General features: G+C 29.2%; 3 protein-coding genes across 6 annotated transcripts; 2 read left to right on the forward strand and 1 right to left on the reverse strand.

Annotated features, from left to right (window-relative positions):
• Positions 1-5,504: 5,504 nt before the first annotated feature.
• LOC113867046 lies at positions 5,505-12,340 on the forward strand. 4 transcript variants are annotated; one of them, XR_003505126.1, is made up of 4 exons: positions 5,510-8,257; positions 10,177-10,404; positions 10,588-10,746; positions 11,939-12,180. XR_003505126.1 is itself a non-coding variant. In XM_027501986.1 (2 exons), the coding sequence occupies exons 1-2, from the start codon at positions 5,793-5,795 to the stop codon at positions 10,190-10,192; spliced, it is 2,481 nt and encodes an 826-aa protein (XP_027357787.1). In that variant the 5' UTR covers positions 5,505-5,792; the 3' UTR covers positions 10,193-10,929. The 4 variants fall into 4 exon arrangements, 1 of the variants encoding a protein (XP_027357787.1); XR_003505127.1 differs by having other exon boundaries at positions 5,545-8,257; positions 10,588-10,824; positions 11,939-12,340; XR_003505125.1 differs by lacking the exon at positions 11,939-12,180 and having other exon boundaries at positions 5,509-8,257; positions 10,622-10,928.
• Positions 12,341-18,906: 6,566 nt separating this feature from the next.
• On the forward strand, positions 18,907-21,835 carry LOC113866695 (pentatricopeptide repeat-containing protein At3g62890-like). Its single transcript, XM_027501505.1, has 4 exons — positions 18,907-19,581; positions 19,753-20,986; positions 21,040-21,543; positions 21,733-21,835. The coding sequence occupies exons 1-2, from the start codon at positions 18,907-18,909 to the stop codon at positions 20,947-20,949; spliced, it is 1,872 nt and encodes a 623-aa protein (XP_027357306.1). The 3' UTR covers positions 20,950-20,986; positions 21,040-21,543; positions 21,733-21,835.
• A 252-nt stretch (positions 21,836-22,087) lies between these two features.
• Positions 22,088-24,333, reverse strand: LOC113867267 (protein PPLZ12). Its single transcript, XM_027502464.1, has 5 exons — positions 24,048-24,333; positions 23,851-23,971; positions 23,628-23,719; positions 23,012-23,108; positions 22,088-22,670 (listed from the first exon to the last, which is right to left on the reverse strand). Exons 1-5 carry the CDS (start codon positions 24,240-24,242, stop codon positions 22,300-22,302), a joined length of 876 nt encoding a protein of 291 aa, XP_027358265.1. The 5' UTR covers positions 24,243-24,333; the 3' UTR covers positions 22,088-22,299.
• Positions 24,334-27,455: the final 3,122 nt, after the last annotated feature.

A 27,455-nucleotide genomic window follows, 5' to 3' on the forward strand; every position in this document is an offset into this window, starting at 1 on the left:
TAATTTTTAATAAAAATATTATTTATTAATTTTTTATTAGTACATGCTAAGGAAATCAATCAAATGTATATACTATTTGAGTAGTGTAAAGTAAAAAAGAGGCCCCTTGATAACAAATAAATTAATAAATTTAACAATTAATTTTAATGGAATGATTAAATTTATTGATTTGCGAAAATTTTTTCCTTTTGAACAGATAAATTTGAACGAATATAGTGTTATTTACATATTCATAATTATATATTTTAATAATAAATTCAATTTTAATATTTTATTGGTGTAAAAATTTGAATACTGTCAACCAATTAAAAATTATCAAAATTGTAACTTTTAAAGTAATTATTGTAAAAGACAATATTTTTTTTAATAATATGACAATTAATTATTAGATGATTTTATAGCATCACTATGTTTCAATTAAACTCTTTTAAAAACAAAATTTTTATATTTAAAGTCCAATAGTTTATGTGAAAAAAAATGATACAATAAAATGATAATTAATTTTTAAATCATGTAAAAAATATGTAAACTTATTTACTTCATAAAAATCATATTATCAAACTAAATGATTGGTTGGATAAATATGTCATTTTTATTACAAGTGTAAGTTTACTAAAACTTTTATCATGATATGACAATTGATTCTTTCTATCCCTTTTTATTATTTACACAATGTTATTTCCTAGCTAGTGAAGTTTCAATGCCCTAGTTAATGCCCCACATATTCCCATTATTATTTATATTCCTTATTTATTGATAAAAATGGAAAATACGAATTATTATATATATATATATATATATATATATATATATATATATACAAAAAAAAAGGGGGAATTATATCATAAAGTCTTTCTTCCCCCATTGTACCAAACAGATTCTCCACTAGTATTATTAATGTTTCCAGATTGGGAATTATTTTATAGCTTCATCTTGGGAAAATTATAGCATTGAGTCTTAAGTTATACTCAACTATTTAATAATAAGTGAGGAAAAAGGGGAAAAGGTAATCTATACAACTGAGGGAAAAAAATAAAATGAAAACGCATCCAATTATCTTGGTTGCTTCTCTGAGTACATCAATGCATAATTTGCAAAAGCTCAGCCATTATATGACATAAAATACTGTCCATGTTTACAAAAGTTCACATAAAAGAATCAATTACAATATGTTGTTATCTCCCTTTTTTTTCTCTTTTAAAAGGTGAATGAGACATAACAACTGATAATACATGTAAAGTCTATGCTTAACAACCACATGCTTTAGGTGAAATTATTTCATCACCCTCCTCACCAAAACCAAGTATGTGTATACCTTTGACTTTTCATCCCAATCATATACTATTACTCTCTCCCTTCTTTTATATCATATACTTTCATAAATTATCACCAAATCATGATTTATGAGGGATTAATTACATTCAATTTGGGGTGCTTTAACCAATTTTATAATGTGAACTAACACAGATATGCCAGAAAATTAATCATGTTGATCATTAGTGAGAGAAAAACGTCTTAATTACTCCATGATCAGAAAATTTTCTTGTTTAATAACTCATTAACAAAAAGAAAACTGTTCTATGGGTTAATGGATAATGATCAATGGCAAGAAGGTTTGCTGTCCTTGTTCCTCTTATACTACATATGATGATACCATATAGCATATGATATAGGTAATGATAAGATATAGAGAGGCTGCTGCATAGTTGTGACACTTAATATTTCTTTAATTGACTAAATAAATAATTTTGCAATACAGTTGATAAAAGAAACATGTTTCAGAAATATTGAAATTTGATATGGAAACTCATTTTGTTTTATTTTTCATATGAGTAAGGAGGATATATATAATCCAACAGTTAAATTTAGAAGGAGGCCGAATAAAATTAACAGACAAATTATTAGAGAGATTAAAGATAAATTATATATTAGTATATTTAATATGTTTAAATAAAAATATTGTTTTCGAAAATATTAATTTTTTTTTAATTTGATCCTTAATTTTCATTTTTTTCAACCAATTCTATTTAAAATTATTCTTTATTTTAATCTCGTCTCTTTGTTAATAAGTTGTTATCTTATGTTATATTTTTTCTTACATAACATTAAAGTTGGTTTACATAATTTAATTGTAACATAAAACAAATGAAATGTGTCATGGTTAACGTCATGTCATTAAAAAATTTATATATAATATAGTTTTAATTTTTAAATATTCAAATAATATAATTAATTTCAGTATTTCAGCAAGAAATAAATGTTTAAAATATTTTTTTGTTTGTTAATTAAGTTATATTTTACTATCAAATATGTGGATAAGTTAATATAAGATTGTTCTTAGATTAATCAATAATCTCATATCTGAGTCTTGAATATGCAATTAGTTAAATATTTAGGCTATTATTTTCTTTTTTTTCAAAAGAAAAAAAGCAAGCATGTTCTTATGCATATAGCTCGTCTACCTCGATAGACAAATATAAACTGCCTGTTTTTATCCAATGCATATTCTGGTTGTAAAATTGACTATGAAAAAAGTTATTATTATTATTATTATTATTATTATCATCATCATTCCTCCATCAAAGCTGAAGAGTTACTACCTGTTTGTTTATGAAATAAAACGGACTTTACATACAGCACAAGGCACATTGTGAAAAAAATGTTGCAAGAAACAAACAAACAAAACCTTAGACGAGTCAAGTGAAAAAAAAAACTCAAAATCATTTGTAGCATAAAATTTAAAATTTAAAACTCTATATTTGACCAACTCATCTTCTAAAATAACCTAATTTTAACAGTTATATTATAAGGTCATGGGGTGTCTACCACCATTGCATATCTTTGTTATATCATAGTTTTCCTTATAAAGAAAGTAAATGTAATGGACCTGATAGTGCATCTAATAAATTTGAATCAGATTTTACATATACATATAACATAATTGTTCAACTTGAGAAATTGAGTTTTTCATAGCATGGTCTTCTACCATGAAGTTAATCCAAGGTGCAATATATGATCACGGATTTGTGGTCAAGATAATTTGTTCTATGCATAAGAACTGGTAACACTTTCTTGAGTCTCTTCATGACCATTTCAATTTGCATTTGAATAATATGTATTTGAGTTGAATTAACTTTATTATATAGAATTGGTTTTGATTAAAAGTAAGTTCAGAGTAATGTGATTCACATTTAGACATTTGTTGCTTAAAAATAAATTTTTGTAATAAAAATTAGTATAATTCTTTTTAACAAAACACAAAAGCTACAATTTATCACGTTAGTTTAAATATGAGTTTTTAAATAAAATTAATTTTGATTTAGAGTACCCTAATATTAATTTCTTTTACAAAATCATGTAACTATAAAATAAACGCAATTTTGTGTCAACTTCATATATCCAAAAATGCCCTAAAAGAATAAGGAAAGCAAAGTCACGAAAATTTCAAAATTACTATCGTGTGCTCAGTGAGAACTTTTTTATTTTTAATAATTTTAAAACAATTAACTCATTTTCCAAAATTTAAAATAAAAAAATCACAATCAAACATGTTTTCTCCCTATTATTTTATTTTTCATTAGAAAAAAACAATGATGAAATTAGTAACCAGCCCCTTAGTTGTTAGATCAAGTTAAAATTAAGAGTTTAATTTTGATGGTTAGTATAAAAATGTTTATAATATCAACTAATTAAAATATACGATAGTATAACTTTAATTAATTATTATTAACATAAACCATTTTTACTTATATGATAATATACAATTGATTATCTGTGAATAAAAAATTTAATTTATTTTAGTTAAATTCTAAAATTAATTGAAAAAAAAAAAGTTTTGAGCTAAGCTAGTCAAATACCATGCACTGATTTAACACTCTAGACTAGTTTATAATATTATTTTCTTACTTCAATTTGGTTGAGATGTGAAGAAAATAAATCATGGGAGGAATCAACTATGTATCAATCAGCCTAAAACATCTTCAAATCTGCCACTTTCTAATAAAAACTTGACATTATTTCCATCTTAAATCAAATGGGAAAAATTTATATATTTGAAAACATCTTGAAATGAGGATATAAACATATATGTAAAATATAAAAATAGATGTTTTAACTTTTAAAAATATTTAAGGAAAGATGTTAATAATAATAATAATAAATATAAATTTATTTACTTTAAAAATGATTAATTAGATAGTACGAAACTAACTAAATTAAGATAAATATAATTTTGAACAAAAACAATCATTATTATCATTTTGGTGAAACATGATTATTATATTTTGAACTAAACTAATATAGGGGGCATCATAACAATGTATTGTAAAAAGAGTAAAATTTGAAATTGAAACATATTTTGGTGATCTTTTTGTAAAAGATGAATTAAGTGAATGATAAGTGGAGCGCAATTAGAGTGGTAATCGAGGAATAAATCAAATAAGAAGACGACAAAAGTAAACAAGTAGCTTAATAATTGAAGTTAACCCTCAAAATTTTAAGAGCTTTTCTTTTCGTAAGGAAGAAAGTGATTTGAGAAAAGCTAACAACCATAAAATCCTTTTTGGACGTTACTCTATCATTCTATTAAAATTCAGACTTATAAAACCAATCAAAATCACCATATCAATGCCTTCAACCTCTTCCTCTTCTTCGATTTTAGTTTATTCTTCATTTATGATTCACAAAAAACATTGACCCGTTTGTCTCTATTTTTAAACTATAATTGCTTTTTTTTAATACTAATTAGATATTTTTGGTAAATTATATGATAAAAGATCGACATTTTTAAAAAATTACATTTATAAAAAACTCTAAAAAACATGTTTTGAAATATGAGTGATTTTCGTTTAATCGGTAAATTCAAATATATTTATTAACATCATACTTTTAAGTTAAACTTTTTTTTAACCTTTCCTTAATTAAAAAATCCAAGTATTCTTCAATAAAATACAATTTATACTAAGTAACCTATAATTTAGTGATCGAGCACTTTATCTTAATAGTAAATTAGATTTATAACGTAGCATGTGACTTATTGTGACGTAAGAAATGGAAAAATAAGCTAAAACAAAAGGAAGTAGTAATCGAGCAGTTTATCTAAAAGTAAATTTATAATTGTAGATTGTTTTAATTAAGTACTTTTTTTTTTTTTTTGGTTTACTTCAAACTAATAAGTAGAAACTACAACAAATTTCAGTAGTAAATAATTGGGTCTTCTAAATGTATTTTAAGATTTTTCATTATTAATAATGTGTATAAAAAAATTATTAATAAATTTAATCATCGATTAAGAAATATTTTTATTGAATATATATTTTATTTTGTGTCGATAAATTTATAATATAAATTTCTATGTAATAAAATTTATTAAATACATTATTAATTAGGTTACTATTTAAATACAGTTTTATTGCATATTAAAAATTTGATTAAACTAATTCTTTAGATTTGTTTTTCTGATTCTTTTGTAAGAAAATAAATAATTAAAAAAAGTGACCCTTTTTGGTTGAGAAATACAAATTTGGTTGACTCATCTCTCTCTCTCTCTCACTTTCTCTCTCTCTCTCTTCTTCCATGCTAGTTCCTGTTGATTAGCTCCACTCTATATGCACCTCCCTACTCCTTTTTCGTAGCAGTAACTTGAAACTCTCTTAACTCACTCACTCTCTTCTATCAACTTCTTCTTCTTCATTTACACAATTCATCAAACACCTTCGACACACTTTCTCCTCTCCAATCTCTGTGCTTCCCTGCCTCAGCAACCGTGCCAGTGTGCAACCCTTTATGGCTAAATGCCCCAAAACGAAACTCACTGCCACCACAATGGTGAAACAACCCTCACCACAAGCTCAACCCCAACACAACACCATCACTGTCCCGTTCTGACCCTTAACCTCAGGGACCCTCAAGACCCCATTTTGGGCACAAATTCAGACACCCTTTGCGCCACAACAATGGCTTCCACCAACTCCACCTCCACCGACCCTCTTCCTTCTTCTTCCTCCGATGACCTCGCCGTTAAAGCCGTTAACAAACGTTACGAGGGTCTCATCACCGTTCGCACCAAAGCGATCAAGGGTAAAGGAGCGTGGTACTGGGCACACTTGGAACCCATTTTGATCCGAAACCCCGACACGGGTTTGCCCAAATCGGTGAAACTCAAGTGTTCTCTCTGTGACTCTGTGTTCTCTGCTTCTAACCCTTCTAGAACCGCTTCTGAGCACTTAAAGAGAGGAACTTGTTCTAATTTCAGTTCCGGTTTGAGACCCGGTTCGGTCCCTTCACCTCTTCCAATTTCCTCTATCACACCCGGTTCGAACCGGAAGAGGGGTTCGCCCCAAATGGGTGTTGCATCACCCACAAGTTATCAAAACCATGCCTTGGCAATGGTGGAGTCTTCAAGGTTTGGTTCTTGTGGTGGGGGTGAAATGGGGTATGGTCAGGTGCATAATAACACGGTGAACCAGCATCATCATCATAATCATCAGTTGGTGTTGTCTGGTGGGAAGGAGGATTTGTGTGCTTTGGCTATGTTTGAGGACAGTGTGAAGAAGCTTAAGAGTCCAAAGACTTCACCTGGTCCTGCTTTAAGTAAGGATCAGGTTAATTCTGCTTTGGATTTGCTTGCTGATTGGTTCTATGAAACTTGTGGGTCTGTGTCTTTGTCTACTCTTGAGCATAGAAAGTTTCAGGCTTTTCTTAGCCAGGTTGGTTTGCCTGCAACTTTGAGGCGTGAGATTTATGGTCCTAGGCTTGATGCTAGGTTTGGTGAGGCCAAAGCTGAGTCCGAAGCTAAGATAAGGGATGCCATGTTTTTTCAGGTGGCAAGTGATGGTTGGAAGAGTAGGAATTGGTATGAGTTGTGTTGTGGTGGTGAGAGTTTGGTTAAGTTTATGGTGAATCTTCCTAATGGGACTAGTGTGTTTCAGAAGGCAGTGTTCACTGGAGGAGTGTTGTCTTCCAAGTATGCGGAAGAGGTTTTGTGGGAGACGGTGACAGGTGTTAGCGGGAATATGGTTCAGAGGTGTGTAGGGATTGTTGCGGACAAGTTTAAGGCCAAGGCATTAAGGAACCTCGAGATTCAGAACCATTGGATGGTAAATACTTCTTGTCAGCTTCAGGGGTTCAATAGTTTAATCAAGGATTTTAACAACGAGCTACCACTTTTCAGGGTTGTGACTGAGAATTGCCTAAAGGTTGCCAATTTTATAGACAGTGAGTCCCAGGTGAGGAATATTTTTCTCAAGTACCGAATGCAGGAGTTGGACTGTGGTGGGTTGATTCGAGTTCCTTCACCAAAATGTGATCCGTTGAAGAACTTTGCGTCTGTGTTTCCAATGCTGGAAGACATTTTGAGCTGTTCTAGAGTAATCCAAATGATTATGTTGGAGGACACGTTTAAGGTAATGTGCATGGAGGATCCAGTGGCCAGAGAAGTCGCTGGAATGGTTCAGAATGAGGGGTTTTGGAATGATCTAGAAGCCGTTTATTCGCTTGTGAAGCTTATCAGAGGAATGGTTCAGGACATTGAGGCCGAGAGGCCATTGATTGGTCGATGCTTGCCTCTTTGGGAAGAGCTGAGAACCAAAGTGAAAGAGTGGTGTGATAAGTACAGTGTTGTGGAAGGGCCTGTGGAGAAAATAGTTGAAAAGCGGTTTAGAAAAAATTATCACCCTGCATGGTCGGCAGCATTTATACTCGATCCACTTTACTTGATTAAAGACACAAGTGGAAAGTATCTTCCTCCGTTCAAGTGTTTGACACGTGAACAAGAGAAAGATGTAGATAAGTTACTGACGAGGCTAGCTTCCCGAGAAGAAGCTCATGTTGTGTTGATGGAGCTAATGAAATGGAGGTCTGAGGGACTTGATCCACTTTATGCACAGGCCGTTCAGATGAAACAAAGGGATCCGGTGACTGGGAAGATGAAAGTCGCAAATCCACTGAGCAGTAGACTTGTTTGGGAAACATGCTTGAGCGAGTTTAAATCCCTGGGGAAGATTGCAGTGAGGCTCATTTTTCTGCATGCAACCTCATGTGGATTTAAGAGTAATTGGTCTTTCATGAGGAAAATTTCTGCAAATAAACACTCAAGAATTGCCTCGGAAAGAGCTCAGAAAATGATATATATTGCAGCTCATGCCAAGCTTGAAAGGAGAGACTTTTCTAGTGAGGAAGAAAAGGACGCAGAGTTGTTTGCAATGTCTGGTAGTGAGGATGGCATGCTGGCTGAGGTCTATGCTGATGCACCCTTAGTGTAATGTGCTTTTTTTTCAACTCCCATAGAATTGTGTAATTTTAGGATTTATCAGATTCTTTCCAGAACTCTTCTATTATTCCCTTATATCTGGTGGAAAAATTTTTATTGCTGAATTGAGCTTGAACCAGAAGGAATATTAGAAGGGACCTAAAAAGCATGTTGTTAGTGACTGTGTTATATTATCAGCTTTGATTCCAACGAATCATCAATCTTTTTTCCAGCAATTATTTTGTACTCTTAGAGGGTTTGTAAATTAGGAAGCCTTGCTCTCATTTATTAGCATAACAACAATCCAAAGGGAGCAAGAGGAATGTCTAAAAAATTTTGCTAGAGTGATTTTGTAATAAGAATGATCGAGTCCTGATTCTAATATCAATCTACAACTTAAAAATCTGAGCTTCATTAAGCTCTTGTGGAATGAATATGCAATGTTTACTAACTTCCACTTGTGTTAAAGATTCAATTCCTAATTGTCATGGAAACTCTCAAACATTAATACAATCCTCTTCTACTTGTTCTTCTATTTCATTTTCTATAAGATCAAATACTGAACTAGAATGGCATTGTACATGCTCATGGAAATAGCTTTCTGAATATGATTATCATCTATAAAGTTCTTTGGTTCTCTTTTTTAGCTGTTGACATTGATATGACATTGATATTGATATAAAGTACTCATGCAAAATATTTTAAAATTCAAAGCAAACTGAATTTTATGGTCTGTGAAAATTATTAAAAAAGCAGAAAAAGTTTATGAGTAGAGCATTTTTTTTCAACGATAACTACGTTAAAATGACTTCATGGGGTGGTGGCATTAACATGATTTCTTCACCTGAATGGAGAATAGGACGCTACAATAGTCCATGGAATTTTGATTATATATCTCAATTGATATTTCATGTCTTGACATGTCACAACACAATACATTGTCTATAGATTCTTCTTGCCACCCTAAATTGTGTGACTACTGAATAGAATAAGATGAATTATCATACTGTTTGACCACCTGATTTCCATCACATCCAAAGATTTTAGTTTTAGACTGAGTTGACCAAAGAACAAAAGGTCTCACTGCTTTCTGCAAACTGTCTGATGTAGAAGTTTCAGTTTCTCATAGGTTCTCTAGCAAAATAAAGAGTTCTCTTTATGTTTCCTGATTTTTAAAACCACTTGAGCATGGACCATGTAGTTGTTGAACATGCCTCAACTATTTTAGCTAGCCAAAGTTTGGCACATTTTAGCAATTATTCTGATTTTGTTCTATTGACAAAGAAATAATAAGATAATTCCCTAGTACCTATCAGATAATAATTTTTCACTTCCATTCAATCACTTACATTTTCAATTGGTGTTAAAATCACCCGTAACTGAGCTAAAATCCACTTGCAAGTAAATTTCAACTTCAAAGCTGTAAGGACAGCATTTCTAACAACATTTGTCATTCCTTTGTCTCTCCTTTTCAAAGAGGGCTATTGATGCATGTGATTACCTTTAGAGGAAAGTGGAAACATATATCTGGCCGTTTTTTGGCCTCACCTTTTAAAATTGATTCAAGTTTTGGCGTCTTCTGTTTTCAACACAGTTCACAACAGTGTCACAAGTCTTGCCCCTTCATTTAAATTATTATATTTTCATAACTAGAAAGAAAAACATAACTGTGGCTATCTCTACACCTGATCCTACTAATGTTTCACCACAACTAGAGACCATATGATTAGTTATCACAAAAACCTGAAAACCATATCAAATAAGTAATATGATGAAATTTATGTTCTTACTCTCATGATGGAAACAACATCAAATAATGTGGTTTACACCTACCACTACATGCTCTTGTTGAATAAGGATTTAAGTTTCTACATATATGACACAAAAATGGCAGGCTCCCAAAATTTGAATGTTACTTTTTGCTGCAGTGTTGGAATGGCTTGAAGAAGCAGTAGGGTGGGTGGCAAACCCAACATAACATGGTTTTGACGTGTGTCAACCTCGGAAGAAGATAAGAATCTTTGTATCCTGAGAAGCATTTCTATTAGATATAGTCTGGCATATCTCTTGGTGTGTTTGTTCCTACAAAATGGTTAGGACCCACATTGGAGAGTGGATATCCATATCAATGGTTGTCATGGTCAAAGGAGAGTGAGGTATGAGTGGCCTTCCTTCACATCAATTTACATACTGTTTCTCTCTCTCTCTCTCTCTCTCTCTCTGTGAGTGTTATTATTGTTTTTGTTTAGTTAATGCCCCACAAGCTTTGTTAACTTTAGCTTCAAACATTAATTTTTGTGATAATATATTTTGTTAACTAATGGGACCTTGTGTGCCAGGTTTATCTCAATGTTGAAAGTTAGAATTTTGCAGAATTAACCGTTTGGATTGCCATGATTGCTAAAAAGGCTTTGGAAAAAAAGTTGAAGGAAGGAGTGTAGCCTCAAAAAGCAATTTGCTACGTCAATATTTCAGATTATTGGAGTCATGAACAGCAGGTTGGTGGTTCAAGAGTTCTGGTGGTGATGGAATTCCATATCATTTTTTCACTCTTCTTGTCTGTCATATGCACATGAGTATGACACCCTTTTTCTTCTTGTCATACTTCTATAAATTCCAGAAAATGATGTAGCTGAATTCTGAACTACTATTAACCTAATGCAAGCACAGCAGTCTCCACTCTACTATACTAGTCAATAATTAAAATTTAAAACTATCTATCTCTGCCTTTATCCGTGCAAATACAACTTTATTCAACATCTTAATCCATCCATGAAATAAAAATATTGGCTATTAAACAATTTATATATGAAGAGAAGATTTTTACATTAATATAATAGGAAACCAATAAAAAAAAACTCATTAAGTATTAAAATAATAAAAAAAACAAAAAAATAGATAAAATATATATTTGATTCTTATAATTAACACTCATTTAAATTAGTTGTAATAATTGAAAAATTTATATTTTAGTCTTTTTACGAATGTTTTATAATATTGAAATTTTCTTTATTTTAATACTGTTAAAAAAGTTCAACACAAGGAATAATAATTTTTATTAATGTTATTATAATTTTTTTTTAGATATAAGAGCAAATTTGTAAATGAGAGCTAATTATAGAAATATATATATTTAAAAAAAAAGTGTCGAAGATATGTTAATATTATCTGAAACTTTTTGAGTTTATATGCACGAATTGCTGCCATTTGAATGACAACTAAAGTACCACATTCTCCAATAAATCATGCCACAATATGTTATCTTCTTTAACTGCTGCATGTACAGTGGCTTGAAACTAGCATTAAGAAAACCACTCCATTGTCTACCAACCTCTCATTCACATTAAGGAGCAATTCAAATTTCATACATACTATGAAGTATTACACTAAATAACTTCAATAAATTTTATATTGCATATTTAACTGCACTGTTATTACATGTCACCTAAGTTAATTGTTCTTGTCTCGGAGCATATTGGTAATTTTCTTGGCTATTGTTTTAAGTATCTCCACCCACCTCAAGGCAAAGAAATAATGAAAGTCTCTGTAGAGTCTTAATGACTAGCAAAAAGTCAAACAAGGGTGTAAATGAAAAAGTTATGTGGGCTGACTGAACTCATTAGTAGTGTAGGATGCTGTATTGCTGATTTCTTCAGAACTGATTTTATCTTTCTACTCAATTTGGTGTAGTGACAGTGGATCATGTCGGCAATGGCAAGCAATTCTGACTGCTGACCAACTAAAAGGAAAATACTTTTTTTCCCCTTTTTCTTTTTTTAATTTTTTAAAAATATTTTTCCCTTTTGCTTGTTGTATGGTATAATTTCATTTTTCATTACAGTCTGGTTGTTCTTGTATAGGAGAAGAGGATGTTATGATTGGCATAGGACAAGACCATCTTTTTACAAGAATCTTGACACTTTCAATGTTCCCCCATGATTAATCTTTCTTTTTATTGTCTCTCCTTTTTCTTTCCACTAAACACAACCCCTCCTCTTGTTTTACAATTGAAGATACCATTTTCTAACCAGATAATTTTAGTGTCATGGACATGTATTTTGACTCTTAACCCTTCATTGCCCTCATGATTTTGTTCATTTTTTCATGGCTTACAAATTCATTATTATAGGAAGAAAAAACACTGTCCTTATCATGTATGTATCTTGTGTTTGTGGGAGTGACCAAAGGACCCTTCCAAAAAATCAACTGAATTTTTTAAAATAAAATAAAAAGCAAGAAGAAGTAATAATTTAAATAAAAATGGTAGGGAGAAACAATATTTTTCTGTTGAATTTATATTATCATCTTGGTCTTTCTAATTTTATATTTTAGTCTTCATATTTTTTAAGAATATTAATTTTGGCAATTTTCAGCTGTGACTTTACAAAATGTGGTACAAAAATTAACATGCGATAACATTTGACTTAATAGAACCTTGTTTTTATTTATAAATATTTATTTAGAAAAAAAATACCAAACTGAATGTTAAAAAAATAAAAAATAGCAGAAGATATTTGTTCTCATATCCACCAAAGATTAAGATAACAGTGTTCTAACCTTTATTATCTTGGGTAAGGTGATTTAACATTCCATTATGAATTATACTTTTATTCTCACAAAAAGGGCAAACCTTAATCTTACAAGGAATATTTTGGAGCTGATTTTAGACACAGTTAATATTCCCTCCTTCTTCTCTGTCTTTTTTATGGCAATGAGCAAACTAACCAAGTAAACTTTAACCATTGTTAGTATTTTGGTAGATTTGAAAAAATGAGATTGTGATGATGACAATGATTACATGTTAATCAATTCTTCTCCTATAAAAATGTGAACTGTGGGACAATGATTACACATTAATCAATTCATATCATATCAAAATATTGACCGTGGATTTTAAGATCCATGGTTTTGCTTGTTATATACCAACTAGCCCTACCTACCCCTCCTCACAGGTCCTCTTAATGTGTACATTTAATGTAAAGTGCAAACCCATATTATTCCCCTTTTTTTTAGGGCATGCCAATCATAACAATGTTAAACACATGTTTGTGGAAACAAAGGGTAGTTCTTGTCACTTGAGCCACCACAAAATAAATAACATTTTAAAAAATTTTATTAACATCTTAAAAAAGTTGAATTTAAATATTCATAAATAAAAAATTATAAAAAAACATATTTGCTATATTAAAGTTATAAAAGTATAATAAATAATTGTTTTATATTAATATTTTATTATTATTAATTGTTTATCCAAGTTGAGTTGCATTTTTTTATTTTAAAATATACTTAGGTGTATTACATTTAATAATGTTTTCATGTTCTGTCTCGAAGTTTTTTTTTTTTTTACAAAATTTTAAAGTTAATTTGTAAATAAAAAATTAAACCATTTTTTTATGTGTAATTAAATACATATAAATTTTTCATTAAAATCATAAAATTTAATATATTAATATAATTAAATATTATATTTTAATGAAAAATTATTAATTTTTCTATTTTGTATTAGTCGACATACATTAAAATAATAAATAATAAAATGGTGCATTACATAAGTGATTTCATTTGAGAATTTCTCTTCCTGGAACACACGTGTGTTCTGCTAGGTATTTCTGTGTAGAATAAAAGATTTCATTTGAGAATACATAAATTGACCCAACTCAACCAAATTCAAGTTCGTTCTGATCAGATTATGGATTACGGTATAATTATATTTTACAATAAATTTAAATTATAAATATGAAAAAATAAATAAATAATTCAAAAAAATTAAATCAAGCTTAACATTATATAATATTAACTAAATCAATCTCTATATTATAATTGTAAAATAGTTTTCAAAATAATTTTATTATAAATGTAATTATTTATAAAAATATAAAATTTTATTGCTTAATTATTAAATTACATATATTAATTTTAAAATAAATGTACAGTGCATATAAAAAAAACTTTTATGTCTGAATAAAAAATTAATATAAAGTATATATGAATAAAAAAATAGGTTATTAATATTCTTTATAGTTGAAGGGTTGAAACAAATTAATCATCTACAAAGGTCAAATACACATGATTTACTATGAATAAACTAAACTAATTTAAGAGCTATTAAATGCTACATCTCATCATCGTCAAAATTCTTTTATACAACATCTTATTTTTCTTAAATTAAATTTATTGTTGCGTTATTAACATAAATTACCCAATCTAACATGCATATAAAATGAAATTATCATAATTGATTCCGAAATATATTGTTTTAAGCTTGGGTTTCAGAAAGATAAGAAGTCTACCTGTCTACAATATTACATATTTTTGGTTTTAAAGATTAATATAATTAGATAAATCACAATTGTTAGAGAAGCAACATTGGATAAGAATAAATAAGTGATAAGAACACACATATATAATGTTTTAAGTTTTTTTTATTAAATGAAATATCTCTTTTATTTGTATAGTTTGTTTGTAGTTTAAATAATGGAGAATTTTTTTATAGCAATGTTTTTTTCTCTCTAAAGAATGTTGAGAAAATAGAGAGAAAGAAAGAAAATTAATTAATAAGAATTCTTAACACTTCCTTATAATAAGAATCATAAATTATCATGGATTTTAATCAGTTTATAGTCAATTTATGTTAGGCCTAGGGTCAGTTCTTATCTATATTTAAATAAACTTCAAATGTATTTTCAAATTGTCTATCAAAACATTTTTAAAATATGTAAAAAGTTTCTTATTTTAAGGAGTCTCTAAAGTCCCCTTGTCTTTTGTAAGGCTTTAGAAAATACTTTTAACTAAGACTCTTTCTCATGTGACAAATGCATATACTATATATTACCTTAATTTATTTACATAAAAATTCAACCTCTTCGTCCTCTTTGATTTATAGAAATACATTATCTAATACTTGAAATTTCCAAATACATCAACAATGCTTTTGGTGTTAATGCGAATCCATTAGCTAATTTTCATGTTGAAAAATATCACAAACTTGAGGCTCAGATTGAAAGTGGAATAGAGATATTTTTTATTATATATGGTTTTGTTTTTGGTCTAATTATATGGTTTCAATGAGTTCAAGCATCAATTTCATACAATACTTTGTAACAAAGACCCGTGATATTATATTCATACAAAGGGTTAGTGGAAAGGTGTGTGTCTATGTTATAGACATAGTAATTAAGAAGCACTATTAGTAGTACTTAAAATTAATTTTTGCTAATTGTAATTAACTCAGTCATCAATTCCTCATACCTTAATCATCCCTTCTTGTACGGCTTAAGCTAAGGTCCAAGTGAATAGACATGATATATAATGACATATGAAGAACTAATACCATGTTAAATTAGACATTAACTGCAATTGTTAATTTACTGCATACACTTGTTAGGCATATAACTTTAAGTACAAGCCATTATGTGCTATTTCTATCACATGGTGTGTTACTTTTGCAGCTCCCACTTAATGCTTGACCCTACAAACTTTGCCAAAACAAATCCTCTATGCATGAGATTTCTTTCTTTTCTCATTCTGTCTTCACTGTATATCCCACCAATCTATGGCATAATTGGCTCTTCTATGAGTGGACCCAAATTCAAGAGAATCAGGAAAACATTAGGAAAAAAAATAATTATATTGTACTATTAGCCTATTACCCACAATCCCTCAAAAATTACATTGATTAAAAGGGAAGATGGGTCCTTGCATTATTAGACAATAGACATTAGAGAGAGACTAATACATAAATATTACATATAATTGGTGTATAAAGAGAAGGGGAAGGTAACAATTGAAAGAGTAACATATATAATGGCACCAATCAGCAAGATTTTTAGTACTCAATTGGATTACACTACTTTGGGAAAGTGACCAACCAATAATCATTCACACTTGAAAGCTAACCATACCCTCATTCTGAAAGCAATCGATGGAGTTCTTTATGAGATCTCATTTCAAGATAATGCTATGCTTTTATTATTGTTATTATTATTTTTTCTTGCCTTTAAGATACCAAGGAGGTTCAAGATCAAAGCTAAATACAGTTCATATATGTTTTTTAGATTGAAAAAAATACATGAAAAGTAGAAGGAAATTAAAATCTCATGTTAATAATGAATTTTTGTCGTTTTAGTTAGAACTTAACTCTCATAGAGGAAAAATTAGTACAACCATCAAATCTCGATTTTACCTTACCTTACCTTACCTAATAATGCTTATCGTGTATGATCATTACAAAGCTTTATTATACTTTTCTTTTTTGTATTCCTCTATTTCCATAATTACTGTTGTACTCCCAAACAATTCCTACAACTGGAACCCAAAACCTATTATTGTACTCAGCTTTGTAGCAAAAACACATGTAAATGTAATCTCATTGGACCACTTCAAACCTAATTACATGTTAAGATTCTTAGGTATTGGGTTGTTAATCATATTTGTTTGTAGTATTATGCAATATCATGCTTGTCATTTTTGTTAAGTGTACACTACTTTAGCCTATTTTATATTATTCATAAACACACGTGTGTACAGTTTCTTTTTATTTTTCATGATTTATTAATTTTAACTTCTTACCAAGTTGCAATGGATTTCAGCATAACCATGCAAGGACAGATGTGATGAATTGAATTTGGAAGTACTTTTTGTATTTTATGAAAAAAGAAACATATTCTTATTCTTATTAGAAGCTGCGTGGTTGAATAGTTTTGTTGAGGCAAAACTTTAAAGGTTTCACAATCTGTTCTTGACCTTTTTCTTTTATTAGTCATAACTAGTGATTTTGGTATGTACTACACATATATTATTAAAAAAAAATTAAATAAACAATAAAAAAGCATAATACATGACTCTTTTGAAATTTAATAGAGGTATAAATTTTAAAAAGAATAAATATCATAATTGTTAATAATAAATTTTTACTATATCATATAAATTAAGTAAAGCAATAAACTTTAAATTAAAAACTAAAAAATTATAAATAATATTAAATGTAGAAATTGTTTTTGCACAAAATCAATTTTTTAAAATACTTTTTCATTTGAAAAAATAAAAACTATTTTTATTTAAGAATTTGTGTATATATACATAAAGGTTGACTGAAATTTCTTTTAAACCATAAATCATAACAAGAATTTTGTTGCAGCAAGGTAATCATAAATAGTAAAAGGTTGAGACATAGAGAATAGAAAACACCTACCAATAATCTGCATCATCAATTAGTGAGTATTGTGAAATTGGGATTTGATGGGTTGGACTTATATCGAACTTATGATATGTGGCCAATCATTTTGTTTTGGACTTGTATTGTCCAATCATTTTTTTGGGGTCCAAATATTACATTATTCTTTTTCTTTTTTTTTTAAGTATTATTTTTATTTATTTTGACAGTTTATTATCATAGCTTAGTCTCTATTACTTGCCCGTTTTAGAAGACACATTTCATTGCCAGGCTTGGCTAACATATGTCGTTTAGGATAAATATTGATTTTATATATTCAATAAAGTGTAGTGTGCATTAACTTTAACTGTGTAAGTTATAATATTCTAAAGTTGCTACACCAATGTTAACTTGGAAACATTTTTAATTTGCATTATACAGTTTATTAAAGCTAGTTAGAAAAAAATGGTAAATTTTTTATTTTAAAAAAATATTAGTCTAGTTTATGAATAAGTTCTCATTAGAGAAAAAAATAATATAAAAAATAAATAAGATTTATATGATAAGTTAAAAATAATTTATCTCTTTAAATTTTAAAAAAATTAAATAAAAGGACTTCTAAAAAATAAAGAAGTTAACTTGTGAAAAGAGTTTTATTTATTTTATTACTTAATTCTTGACTCTTATGAGTATTTATTGAGAAATTTATTAATACTAAGTCATTCTTTTATTTGAAAAATTTAAATTACATGTGCAAATAAATAAATTTTGAACATTCTATTTGTAATTCAAAACAAAAATTAGTCTCGCGAGCCTAGTTGATTTAGGGCATAAGTAAATGGATATAAATGATGTATTTTTATATTAAATTTTATATATATATATATATATATATATATATATATAAAAGATCTTCTTATACTAGTATAAATCTTAAAATTCTTACACTTAATCTGAGCTTTTTATTTAACTTAAATCTAATAAATTATAATTTATTATTTCACTGGCCATTAGATTTAAGTTAAATAGAAGATTCAAATTAAGTGTAAAAATTTTTAGATTTACATGGGTGTAAAAAGATTCTTCTCCATATATATAATATTGAGATATTTAGCTTTTATTAATACATCATTTTATTTTTTATTTTAGATATTCAAATAAGATAATATTTATTAAAACAAAAAAATATTGTACAACATCTTTTCTTTTTTTCTCTGAAACTATACTCTCAACATACCCTTAAAATATTTGATGACAAGGGTTCAATACCTTCTATGAAATATATTTTTTTTCCTACCAACTTAAGAAGGACCGCTTACTCCCTACTATAGTTACAGCCCATAAATTGGATCCCAACGGGAAAGGCCCAGTCCATGTAAATAGGCCCAACCGTGACGAAAAACTTGGGTCATATCAATTACTTAAGTTGGCCCAGTCCATGTATCTAGAATCAGCACCTTTTTATGACAAAAAAAAAAAAAAGAAAGAACCTGCACCTTCTCAAAACATGTTTCGTTTCTACTCAACCTTTGCAAAACCTTCTCATTCTGATCACTATTTTAGACTTGTCTCTTTGATTGATTCATGCAAATCAACGCAGCATATCAAGCAGACCCATGCCCAGTTAATCACCACAGCTCTAATCTCACACCATGTTTCAGCCAACAAGCTCCTCAAGCTAGCTGCTTTTGCTTCTCTTACTTATGCCCACAAACTGTTTGATCAAATTCCTCAACCGGACTTGTTCATTTACAACACCATGATCAAAGCGCATTCTTTGTCACCTGATTCTTGCAGCAATTCCCTTGTGGTGTTCCGCTCATTGACCCGGGATTCAGGTCTTTTTCCAAATCGATATAGCTTTGTGTTTGCTTTTAGTGCTTGTGGCAATGGGTTGGGTGTGCAGGGAGGGGAGCAGGTTCGCGTTCATGCCGTGAAAGGTGGTTTGGAGAACAATGTGTTTGTTGTGAATGCCTTAATTGGTATGTATGGGAAGTTGGGACTTGTGGAGGAGGGCTGGAAGGTCTTTGAATGGGCTGTGGATAGAGACTTGTATTCTTGGAACAGCATGATGGCTGCTTACATTGGATCAGGTAACATGAATCGGGCTAAGGAATTGTTTGATGGAATGCAAGAACGAGATGTTGTGTCGTGGAGTACTGTAATAGCTGGTTATGTTAAGGTATTGCTGGATTGGGAAGCAAACAAATAATGACACTAGCATTTTATGTGATTGTCTTGTTCCTTTAAAGTGAACATTTCACTACGTTGCAGTTGAAAGTATGTCATATTTTGCTGTATTTAACTTTATTGTTAATGTACTCTTTGTAAAGTTACTTATTGTTTACTATAGGTTGGCTGTTTCATGGAGGCTTTGGATATGTTCCACAAAATGTTGCAAGTTGGTCCCAAGCCAAATGAATATACCCTTGTAAGTGCTCTTACTGCTTGTTCAAATCTAGTAGCATTGGATCAAGGAAAATGGATCCATGCTTACATAGGCAGGGGCAAGATTAAGATGAATGAGCGGCTTCTTGCTAGCATCATTGACATGTATGCAAAGTGTGGTGAGATAGAATCTGCATCAAGAGTTTTCTGCGAACACAATGTAAAGCGAAAAGTTTGGCCTTGGAATGCCATGATTGGTGGGTTTGCAATGCATGGAAAACCCAATGAGGCTATAAATGTCTTTGAACAAATGAAGGTTGAAAAAGTTTCTCCTAATAAAGTCACATTCATTTCCTTATTGAATGCTTGTAGTCATGGCTATATGATCGAGGAGGGAAAATTATATTTCAGATTGATGGTTAGTGATTATGGAATTAGTCCAGAAATAGAGCATTATGGATGCATGGTAGATCTACTTAGTCGATCCGGGCTCTTGAAAGAGGCTGAAGACATGATTTCAAGTATGCATGTGGCTCCAGATGTTGCAATTTGGGGAGCACTGCTAAATGCTTGTAGAATCTATAAAGATATGGAGCGGGCATATAGAATAGGCAAGATAATTAAAGAAATGGATCCTAACCATATAGGCTGTCATGTTCTGTTGGGTAATATTTATTCTACATCTGGGAGATGGAATGAAGCAAGAATGCTGAGAGAAAAGAATGAAATGAGTAGTGATAGAAAAAAGATTCCTGGTTGCAGCTCAATTGAATTGAAGGGGACATTCCATCAATTCCTTGTTGGAGATCAATCCCATCCTCAAAGTAGGGAGATATATTCATTTTTGGATGAGATGACAATCAAATTGAAGATTGCGGGGTACGTTCCGGAATTAGGAGAAATTTTGCTTGATATTGATGATGAAGAAGATAAAGAGACTGCTCTGTCTGTACACAGTGAGAAGTTGGCTATTGCTTTTGGATTGATGAACACAGCACCTGGAACACCTATTCGCATTGTAAAGAATTTAAGAGTTTGTGGGGATTGTCATCAAGCAACGAAATTCATTTCCAAGGTGTACGATCGAGTTATTATCGTTAGAGACCGGACAAGATATCACCACTTCAAAGATGGAATGTGTTCTTGCAAAGACTACTGGTAGATAAGGAAAGTGCAACGTATCTCAAATAAATCTCAACATGCTTATTTCCCTTTTCGCATGCCCGCATTCCTTACTACTGGTCTTTGATACAATGTAGCATTTTTTGTAATGATCGTGAACTGTTTCATATACTGAGTTGTTGAGACAAAGGTATGTATTTGATGATAGGTTTTAGCTGGAGCAAAAGAAAGGTTTTAGCTGGAGCAAAAGATAATGTTATGGATACGATCAGCCCCTTTGATTACATACAAATAAGAAATTACAGATCAAGGATGGAAGAGGTACCATTGGCAATTGGCTAATTACAGGGTGCTCTTGTTTTTTTCTGCTTTTGTTTGATTCTTGAAGAGTGGCCTCTACTGTTGTGTCAATTCTTTACTGCTTCACATGATGACAGTTGCCCGAGGTTTGTACACTTCCATTTCTATTGTATGCATGCATTGAGCAAACAATAGCTTGAATATGCTAGCTCAAGTTTGTTCTTGTTGGAACAGGTTAGGTGCTATTGTTGAAGAGTTAATTGCTGTATAGCTCTTCTTGATCATTTTACAAAAGTTTCTCTTTGGATCTATACAAATAGCTTTTTTCCGTGAGGTTATTTTCTCAGACTCACATTATTTCAGACTCAGTTTATTATATTTTCCTGGTTTTGTGCATTCATTGAGCAACGTTTATACGTGACTGGTAAAATTTTATGCACTCGGCACTACATGAAATCTTAAGCAGTAGTTTTTCAATAATAGTTCTTCCCTTAATTGTCATTTTTGACGTTGGAGTTTACAGGTATGGGAGCATGTTATAGACCAGAGAGAGCGAGCGATTCAGAATTTTGGACAAATAGATACAGACGTTGGAGGCTTAAATATAGGATACAGACTTGCTACGAGCGTTTATGTTAAGATTGTTTCAATGATGTTAAAATATAACACGGCAATGAAAATCATAAAGGAGAAAATCCTGTTACAAAACTGTACTTTTTAATACATTTCTGGGACAATTCTTGTGTCTACTTTTTATTCTTATTTCTGAATTTGGAAAAGAGAAGCCGAACCTGAAACTGATTCCAACTTATAAATTGAAACCACTGACACGACAATGTTAGGGAACACGTATTACATGGGTTTGTCCACATGATTGCATACACACGAAAAACAGAAAAACTATATTTTATATTATTTTATTTTAAATTCCTATGAAGCATATTGCATATCATCCTTTGAATTTTTCAACAAATACCATCAGTATAAAGATTATATAATACGACTGAAAAGAAAATCTAAAATCCAGCAAAAACGTTACATACACGAGAGAGAAATAGAGAGGTATACATTCTATGGGAATGTTAAAACATCACTGAATATTTACTTGAGCACTAGCTGCTTCCATCATTCCATTGCGAATCTGCTCCCCAATATCCCTAACGTGGCCAGGACCATGGGGTATAAAAACTGTTGTGTTCTTAGATGAGTTTCCAAGGTCTTTGATTGTGTCAAAGTACTGAGTAATCATGATAAGATCCATCACCTCCTTAGCGGAAGTGCCTTCTACCTTGTGGGAGAAATTCAAGATGTTCTCTCTCAAGCCATCTGTGATAGCTTGCCGCTGCCTTGCCACGCCAACCCCACCCAAATACTTGGCTTCAGCTTCTGCTTCTGCCTTTTTAACTAGAAGCACCTTTTCAGCTTCTCCTTTGAATTCACTAGCAATTTGCATCCTTTGAGCTGCAAGGTAAAATCATTCCTCAATGAATAGGTTGCATACAGGAACATCCAGATGGGATAAACACATACATACACAGCTTATGCACACACTACTTGTTTGAATGAGAAAGGCAGACCCCTAAATTGCGCAAGTAAGAATGTATCTGCGATCAATTTAATTTAATTTAATTTAAAGGGTATCATAATCTTAACCCACTAAAATTCAATGATATGCATACAAACATGTTACATCTTGATATGAAAATAAAAAGAAAAATGACACAAAAAACCACCAAGTATCAACCATGAGTTATACTATCAACCACGGAAGGATCAGGTATAATATCATTCACTCTTATTACCTGCATTGATCTCATTCATTGCCCTTCGAACAGAAGGGTCGGGTATAATATCAACCATGAGAATATGCTCTATGGTATATCCATATTCACTCATCACCTGATACATAAATTTCAGGAGATAAAGACGTTGTAAGCAGATAAATGATCCAGCATAAGAAAGTGATTAACCACAGCAAATTGACTTGTCACATTTTTCAAAACAGAAGCTTCAACATAAACAAAGGTTCTTCTATCACTTACCAACCAGTTCTTACACATTTCATTCACAACTTATAAATAAGACAAGTACTTAACAGCCTTAGGGTACAAGTTAAAAAATTAAAAATTAAAAAGATTTTATGTAAAAGTTTTATTAATGCACTTTTATGATAATTTTCAATGCACACCTATCATAATTTCTAATTGAAAATTTGTTTGGAAGAGCCTATGACTGTCACAAACTGTTTTCAGTTTATTTTAGTAAGCTTCTTCGTATAACTTATCAAAATAAGTTATTTTCAGCTTATACCAATAAATCTCATAGCTAAATTTATAAAATAAGTCATCGTTTTAAAAAAACAAAAATTATTATGAAGAGTTTTCCAAACGCATCTTATAAATAAAAGCCGTGAGTTACCTTTTCAAGTTCCTCCAAAACAGCTTTGGCAACCTCACCCTTTTGCTCAAAGAGCTCATCCAGGTTCATTCTCGGAACAATAGCACGTGTTACTGTAACACAACACATAATTAAAATCAAATTAAAATATAAATAAAAGGAAAATCAACAATCGTATATATATGTGTGTGTGTGTGTGTGTGTGTAGAAAGAGGAAAAAAGTGGAAGCGTTAAGAAACAGAACCATCAAAAACATAAGCCTGGATCTGTTCCTGAGGGTTTTGCAACTCATAGAAAGCATCATCAGCGTTTTCCTTAATGACTCGGTATTGAATCGAACACAGCAACTGCACAAAGACATTGTCCTGCACGACCACAATTCAAAATAAATCTCTAATTATTATTATTAAAATTGAAAATAGAAAAGAGTGAAAAATTGACCTTGGTTTTGGTTTCGATGCGGACGTCGAGGGAGGAGATCCTGGTGGAGAGGATTCCGGCGAGGCATTCGCCGGCGAGGGGGTTGAAGAAGTGGAAACCAGGTTGGGCGAGACGGTTAAAGCGACCCCACTGTTCGATTACGCCAACGCTCGATTGAGCCACACATCCACAAAACAAGCAGAACGTGTTCCCCATTCTTCTTCTTCTGATGATGATGATGATCCTATTCCTATTCCTAAACCAACCACACCTTCAATTGGTTTCTTTTCTTAATTCAAAGTAAACTTTCATTTTGTACTATAAATAAATAATTTAATAAAATAATTCAAAAAAACTGATTTTACTATAAATAAAATATTTATATAAAAAAATACGTATTTATTACATTAAAATTATAAAAGTATAATATTGTTTTATAAATTATTATTATTGTTAATCATTTATTACATGTTGTTAGAGTTGATATTATCATATTTCTTTCAAAGGTTTTTCAAATTAATTATTGTTTTTAAAATAATTTTAATTAAATATATAATTTTTATACTTTTATTTAATTATAAATTATCATACTATTTATAATTATTAATTTTTGTAATAATTATTTTTAATTTATTGATGGTGTAAAAAAAATATACTATATTAAAATTAATTTTATCAAATATGTGTTGTATAACAAGTATTAATTAAAATTAATAAATTAAATATATTAATAATAGTAAATGTTTCAATTTTAAATATAACTTGATTATTCATTAATTTTTTTAAGTAAACGTCGTTAAGCAAACTTTAACAACTGTCCACGGCTTTGAATTTTGTAAATTGTCCAAATTGTCACGGGAATAGCATCATAGTCAGTTCACGTGAAAATTGAAAATTCTCATTTTAGTCAATTAATTAATTTCCACAAAGTAACAAATCACGTTTTAACAAAGCAGAAAATTTAGTTATAATTTTTTAAAAACATTTTTAATTAAAATTAAATTTTTACTTTTATAATTTACAATTATATTAAAAAAATTTATAAAATAAAATTCTAATTATAAATACCCAAAAATTTAAGACTTTTTCAACTCTTTTTTCTATTCAGAAATCTCAATCACTCATATTTTTGTACGTGGCAAAAAAATGTTCATGTATTAAATAATTATTAATCGAAATCACTATCGATTTTGACCATGCAAAATTTTTCTTTTTTAAAACTTAATGTAACGACATTGAACCTTTTGCGTTTAATTTGCTCGACTCAAATAAGAAATTATAACTTTTTCTTCTTCTTATTTTTACTCTTTTTTATTTTTATTTGCATTTTACAATTATTTTAATAGTTGTTCTTTTCTTTTTATTTCACATATTTGTTAACTTTTTTTTTTTACCTGTTTGTTCTTATTTTATAAATTAAGAAATGTATTTAGTAACTATTTACGTTCTTATCAGTTTATTTGCAGGAATTCATGTTGGAGTTCAATGCCTATGAAAAGAAAAAAAAATATCATTACCAAATGTCAAGCTGTTTTTTAATTAATTTTTTTTTACTTTTTAGTCCCGTTAAATATATAGAAAAATATTGTTAAATTAAATTAGAGTATTTTTAAATGAAAGTATTTTTAAAAATTAATTTTTTATCATACTATGTAAATTTTTCTATATTATTTTTTAATTTTTTTAATTTAATATCAACTTAAATTTTATATTTTTACATATTTTATTTTATTTTTATTTAATATAATAAAAATTTTATTATTATTAATTATAATATTTATATTTAAAAATTTTATGAAAATTTAAAATGGTTATATAATACATTTTTAATTAATTTTTTAATAAATTAATTTAATTCAATATTTCAACAAAAATTACTAATTTACATAATTGTTTTTTGAAATTATTCATATAAAAAATGTTCATTTTGGCAGCAAAATGGTATAACATTATCAACATCAAATCTACAAACTCTTGTGGGATGGCATCACCATAACATCTTTGAGGGAGACATTATTGTTCTTGCTTCTCTCCATTTCACTTAAATAGTATTTATATTTTATAAAGGGTTATCTTTAATGTATATACCATTAATTTACTTTATTCAACAGCTGTTATGGTGTATTTAAATTAATTTAAAATTTTAATAAAAAAGAACTTAATGTTTTAATGGAATTATTTTAAATTTATTTATAATTAATTTTAATATGTCATGAAAATAAATTAATTTTAAACTAATAAAATTATGAAAAATATTTTTTAAGAAATAAATTAATAAAAAATTATTAATATTTAAACAAACATGTGTTGAATCAATTCAATTGAAAGTACCTTATCTAAAAAGTCAAATAATTACAAAAGTTACTTTCTTTCGTATTTTATCATGTGTATTTTTCAAAGTTATAATTGTTTAAGAATAATATATAAATTATATTTTTTATATATTTTTCAGATTTTTTTATGAATATCCATGTTTATATTTATAATTTTTATTTTATTATTTTATATAAAATTTATAATACTTAATAATTTTTTTCTTATTTTAAAATAAAATATATTTTACAATTATTATAAATTTATTAAATTTTTTTGCTATTTCTAGTTATAGAATTAAATTAAAATAATTTGTTTTAGAGAAAATTAATATTTCAAATAATTTTATTAATATTAAGAATTATATATATATACACAGACTCAAGTAGAGATATTTGGTAGTAGGCAGCTCTTCTTGTGGCATATTTACCTACGGCTGAATAAGATGAAGACAAATTTTCTGTATTTGATAGACACTTGATAACTTGTAAATATTTAAATTTAATTATTAAATAAATTAATGTAATAAAAAAATTTATCTATTAAAAAAGTTAATAATAGTCATACCACTTCCTTTTCATAAATTGTACTTATGATTAATTCTTAAATAAATCAATAACTTTGGTTACTCTAACTCATTTATCTATAAATTTCAAAAAGAGAAAAAAAAGTATCTACAAAATAAAAGAAAACAATTATAATATTAACATAATATTAATATATATATATATATATATATATATATATATATTTGAAGTTGGATATTGAAAGTAAAGATTTAATGTTAATTTTTATGTTCTATTTGCCACCATTGATTATTATTGATCAAAATTTTTTAACACGGTATTTTAGGTTATGTTATATAAAACATTTATACTATGAGGGTAAATATTTGTATGTGTGCAGTAAAAGATTATATAAGGTGTGTTGTAATATTTTTTAGAAATTTTTATTTTTAATTCTTGTACAACGAAGGAGCCCAAACAATCATGCATATATGTACTTTATAATTTGGAACCATGCACATGTATCTCATAATTACACCTCACGGCACAAGCTAGCCATCCAAAACAAACTTTAAAGGACATGAACAAAAATTAAATGAGCTTAAAGTTA

This window comes from Abrus precatorius, unplaced genomic scaffold, assembly GCF_003935025.1.
Source record: "Abrus precatorius isolate BTA unplaced genomic scaffold, Abrus_2018 Scaffold5, whole genome shotgun sequence".
Classification (NCBI taxonomy): domain Eukaryota; kingdom Viridiplantae; phylum Streptophyta; class Magnoliopsida; order Fabales; family Fabaceae; genus Abrus; species Abrus precatorius.

What these genes read in the sequence shown, in the direction of transcription:
- LOC113866695 (XM_027501505.1), top strand. Translation starts at nt 18,907, where the DNA reads ATGTTTCGTTTCTACTCAACCTTTGCAAAACCTTCTCATTCTGATCAC. An exon ending in TAATAGCTGGTTATGTTAAG is followed by an intron (nt 19,582 to 19,752) that starts GTATTGCTGGAT and finishes TGTTTACTATAG; the next exon opens with GTTGGCTGTTTCATGGAGGC.
- LOC113867267 (XM_027502464.1), bottom strand. Translation starts at nt 24,242, where the DNA reads ATGGGGAACACGTTCTGCTTGTTTTGTGGATGTGTGGCTCAATCGAGC. An exon ending in CCAGGCTTATGTTTTTGATG is followed by an intron (nt 23,720 to 23,850) that starts GTTCTGTTTCTT and finishes GTTGTGTTACAG; the next exon opens with TAACACGTGCTATTGTTCCG. An exon ending in AATGAATGAGATCAATGCAG is followed by an intron (nt 22,671 to 23,011) that starts GTAATAAGAGTG and finishes TTTACCTTGCAG; the next exon opens with CTCAAAGGATGCAAATTGCT.
- LOC113867046 (XM_027501986.1), top strand. Translation starts at nt 5,793, where the DNA reads ATGCCCCAAAACGAAACTCACTGCCACCACAATGGTGAAACAACCCTC.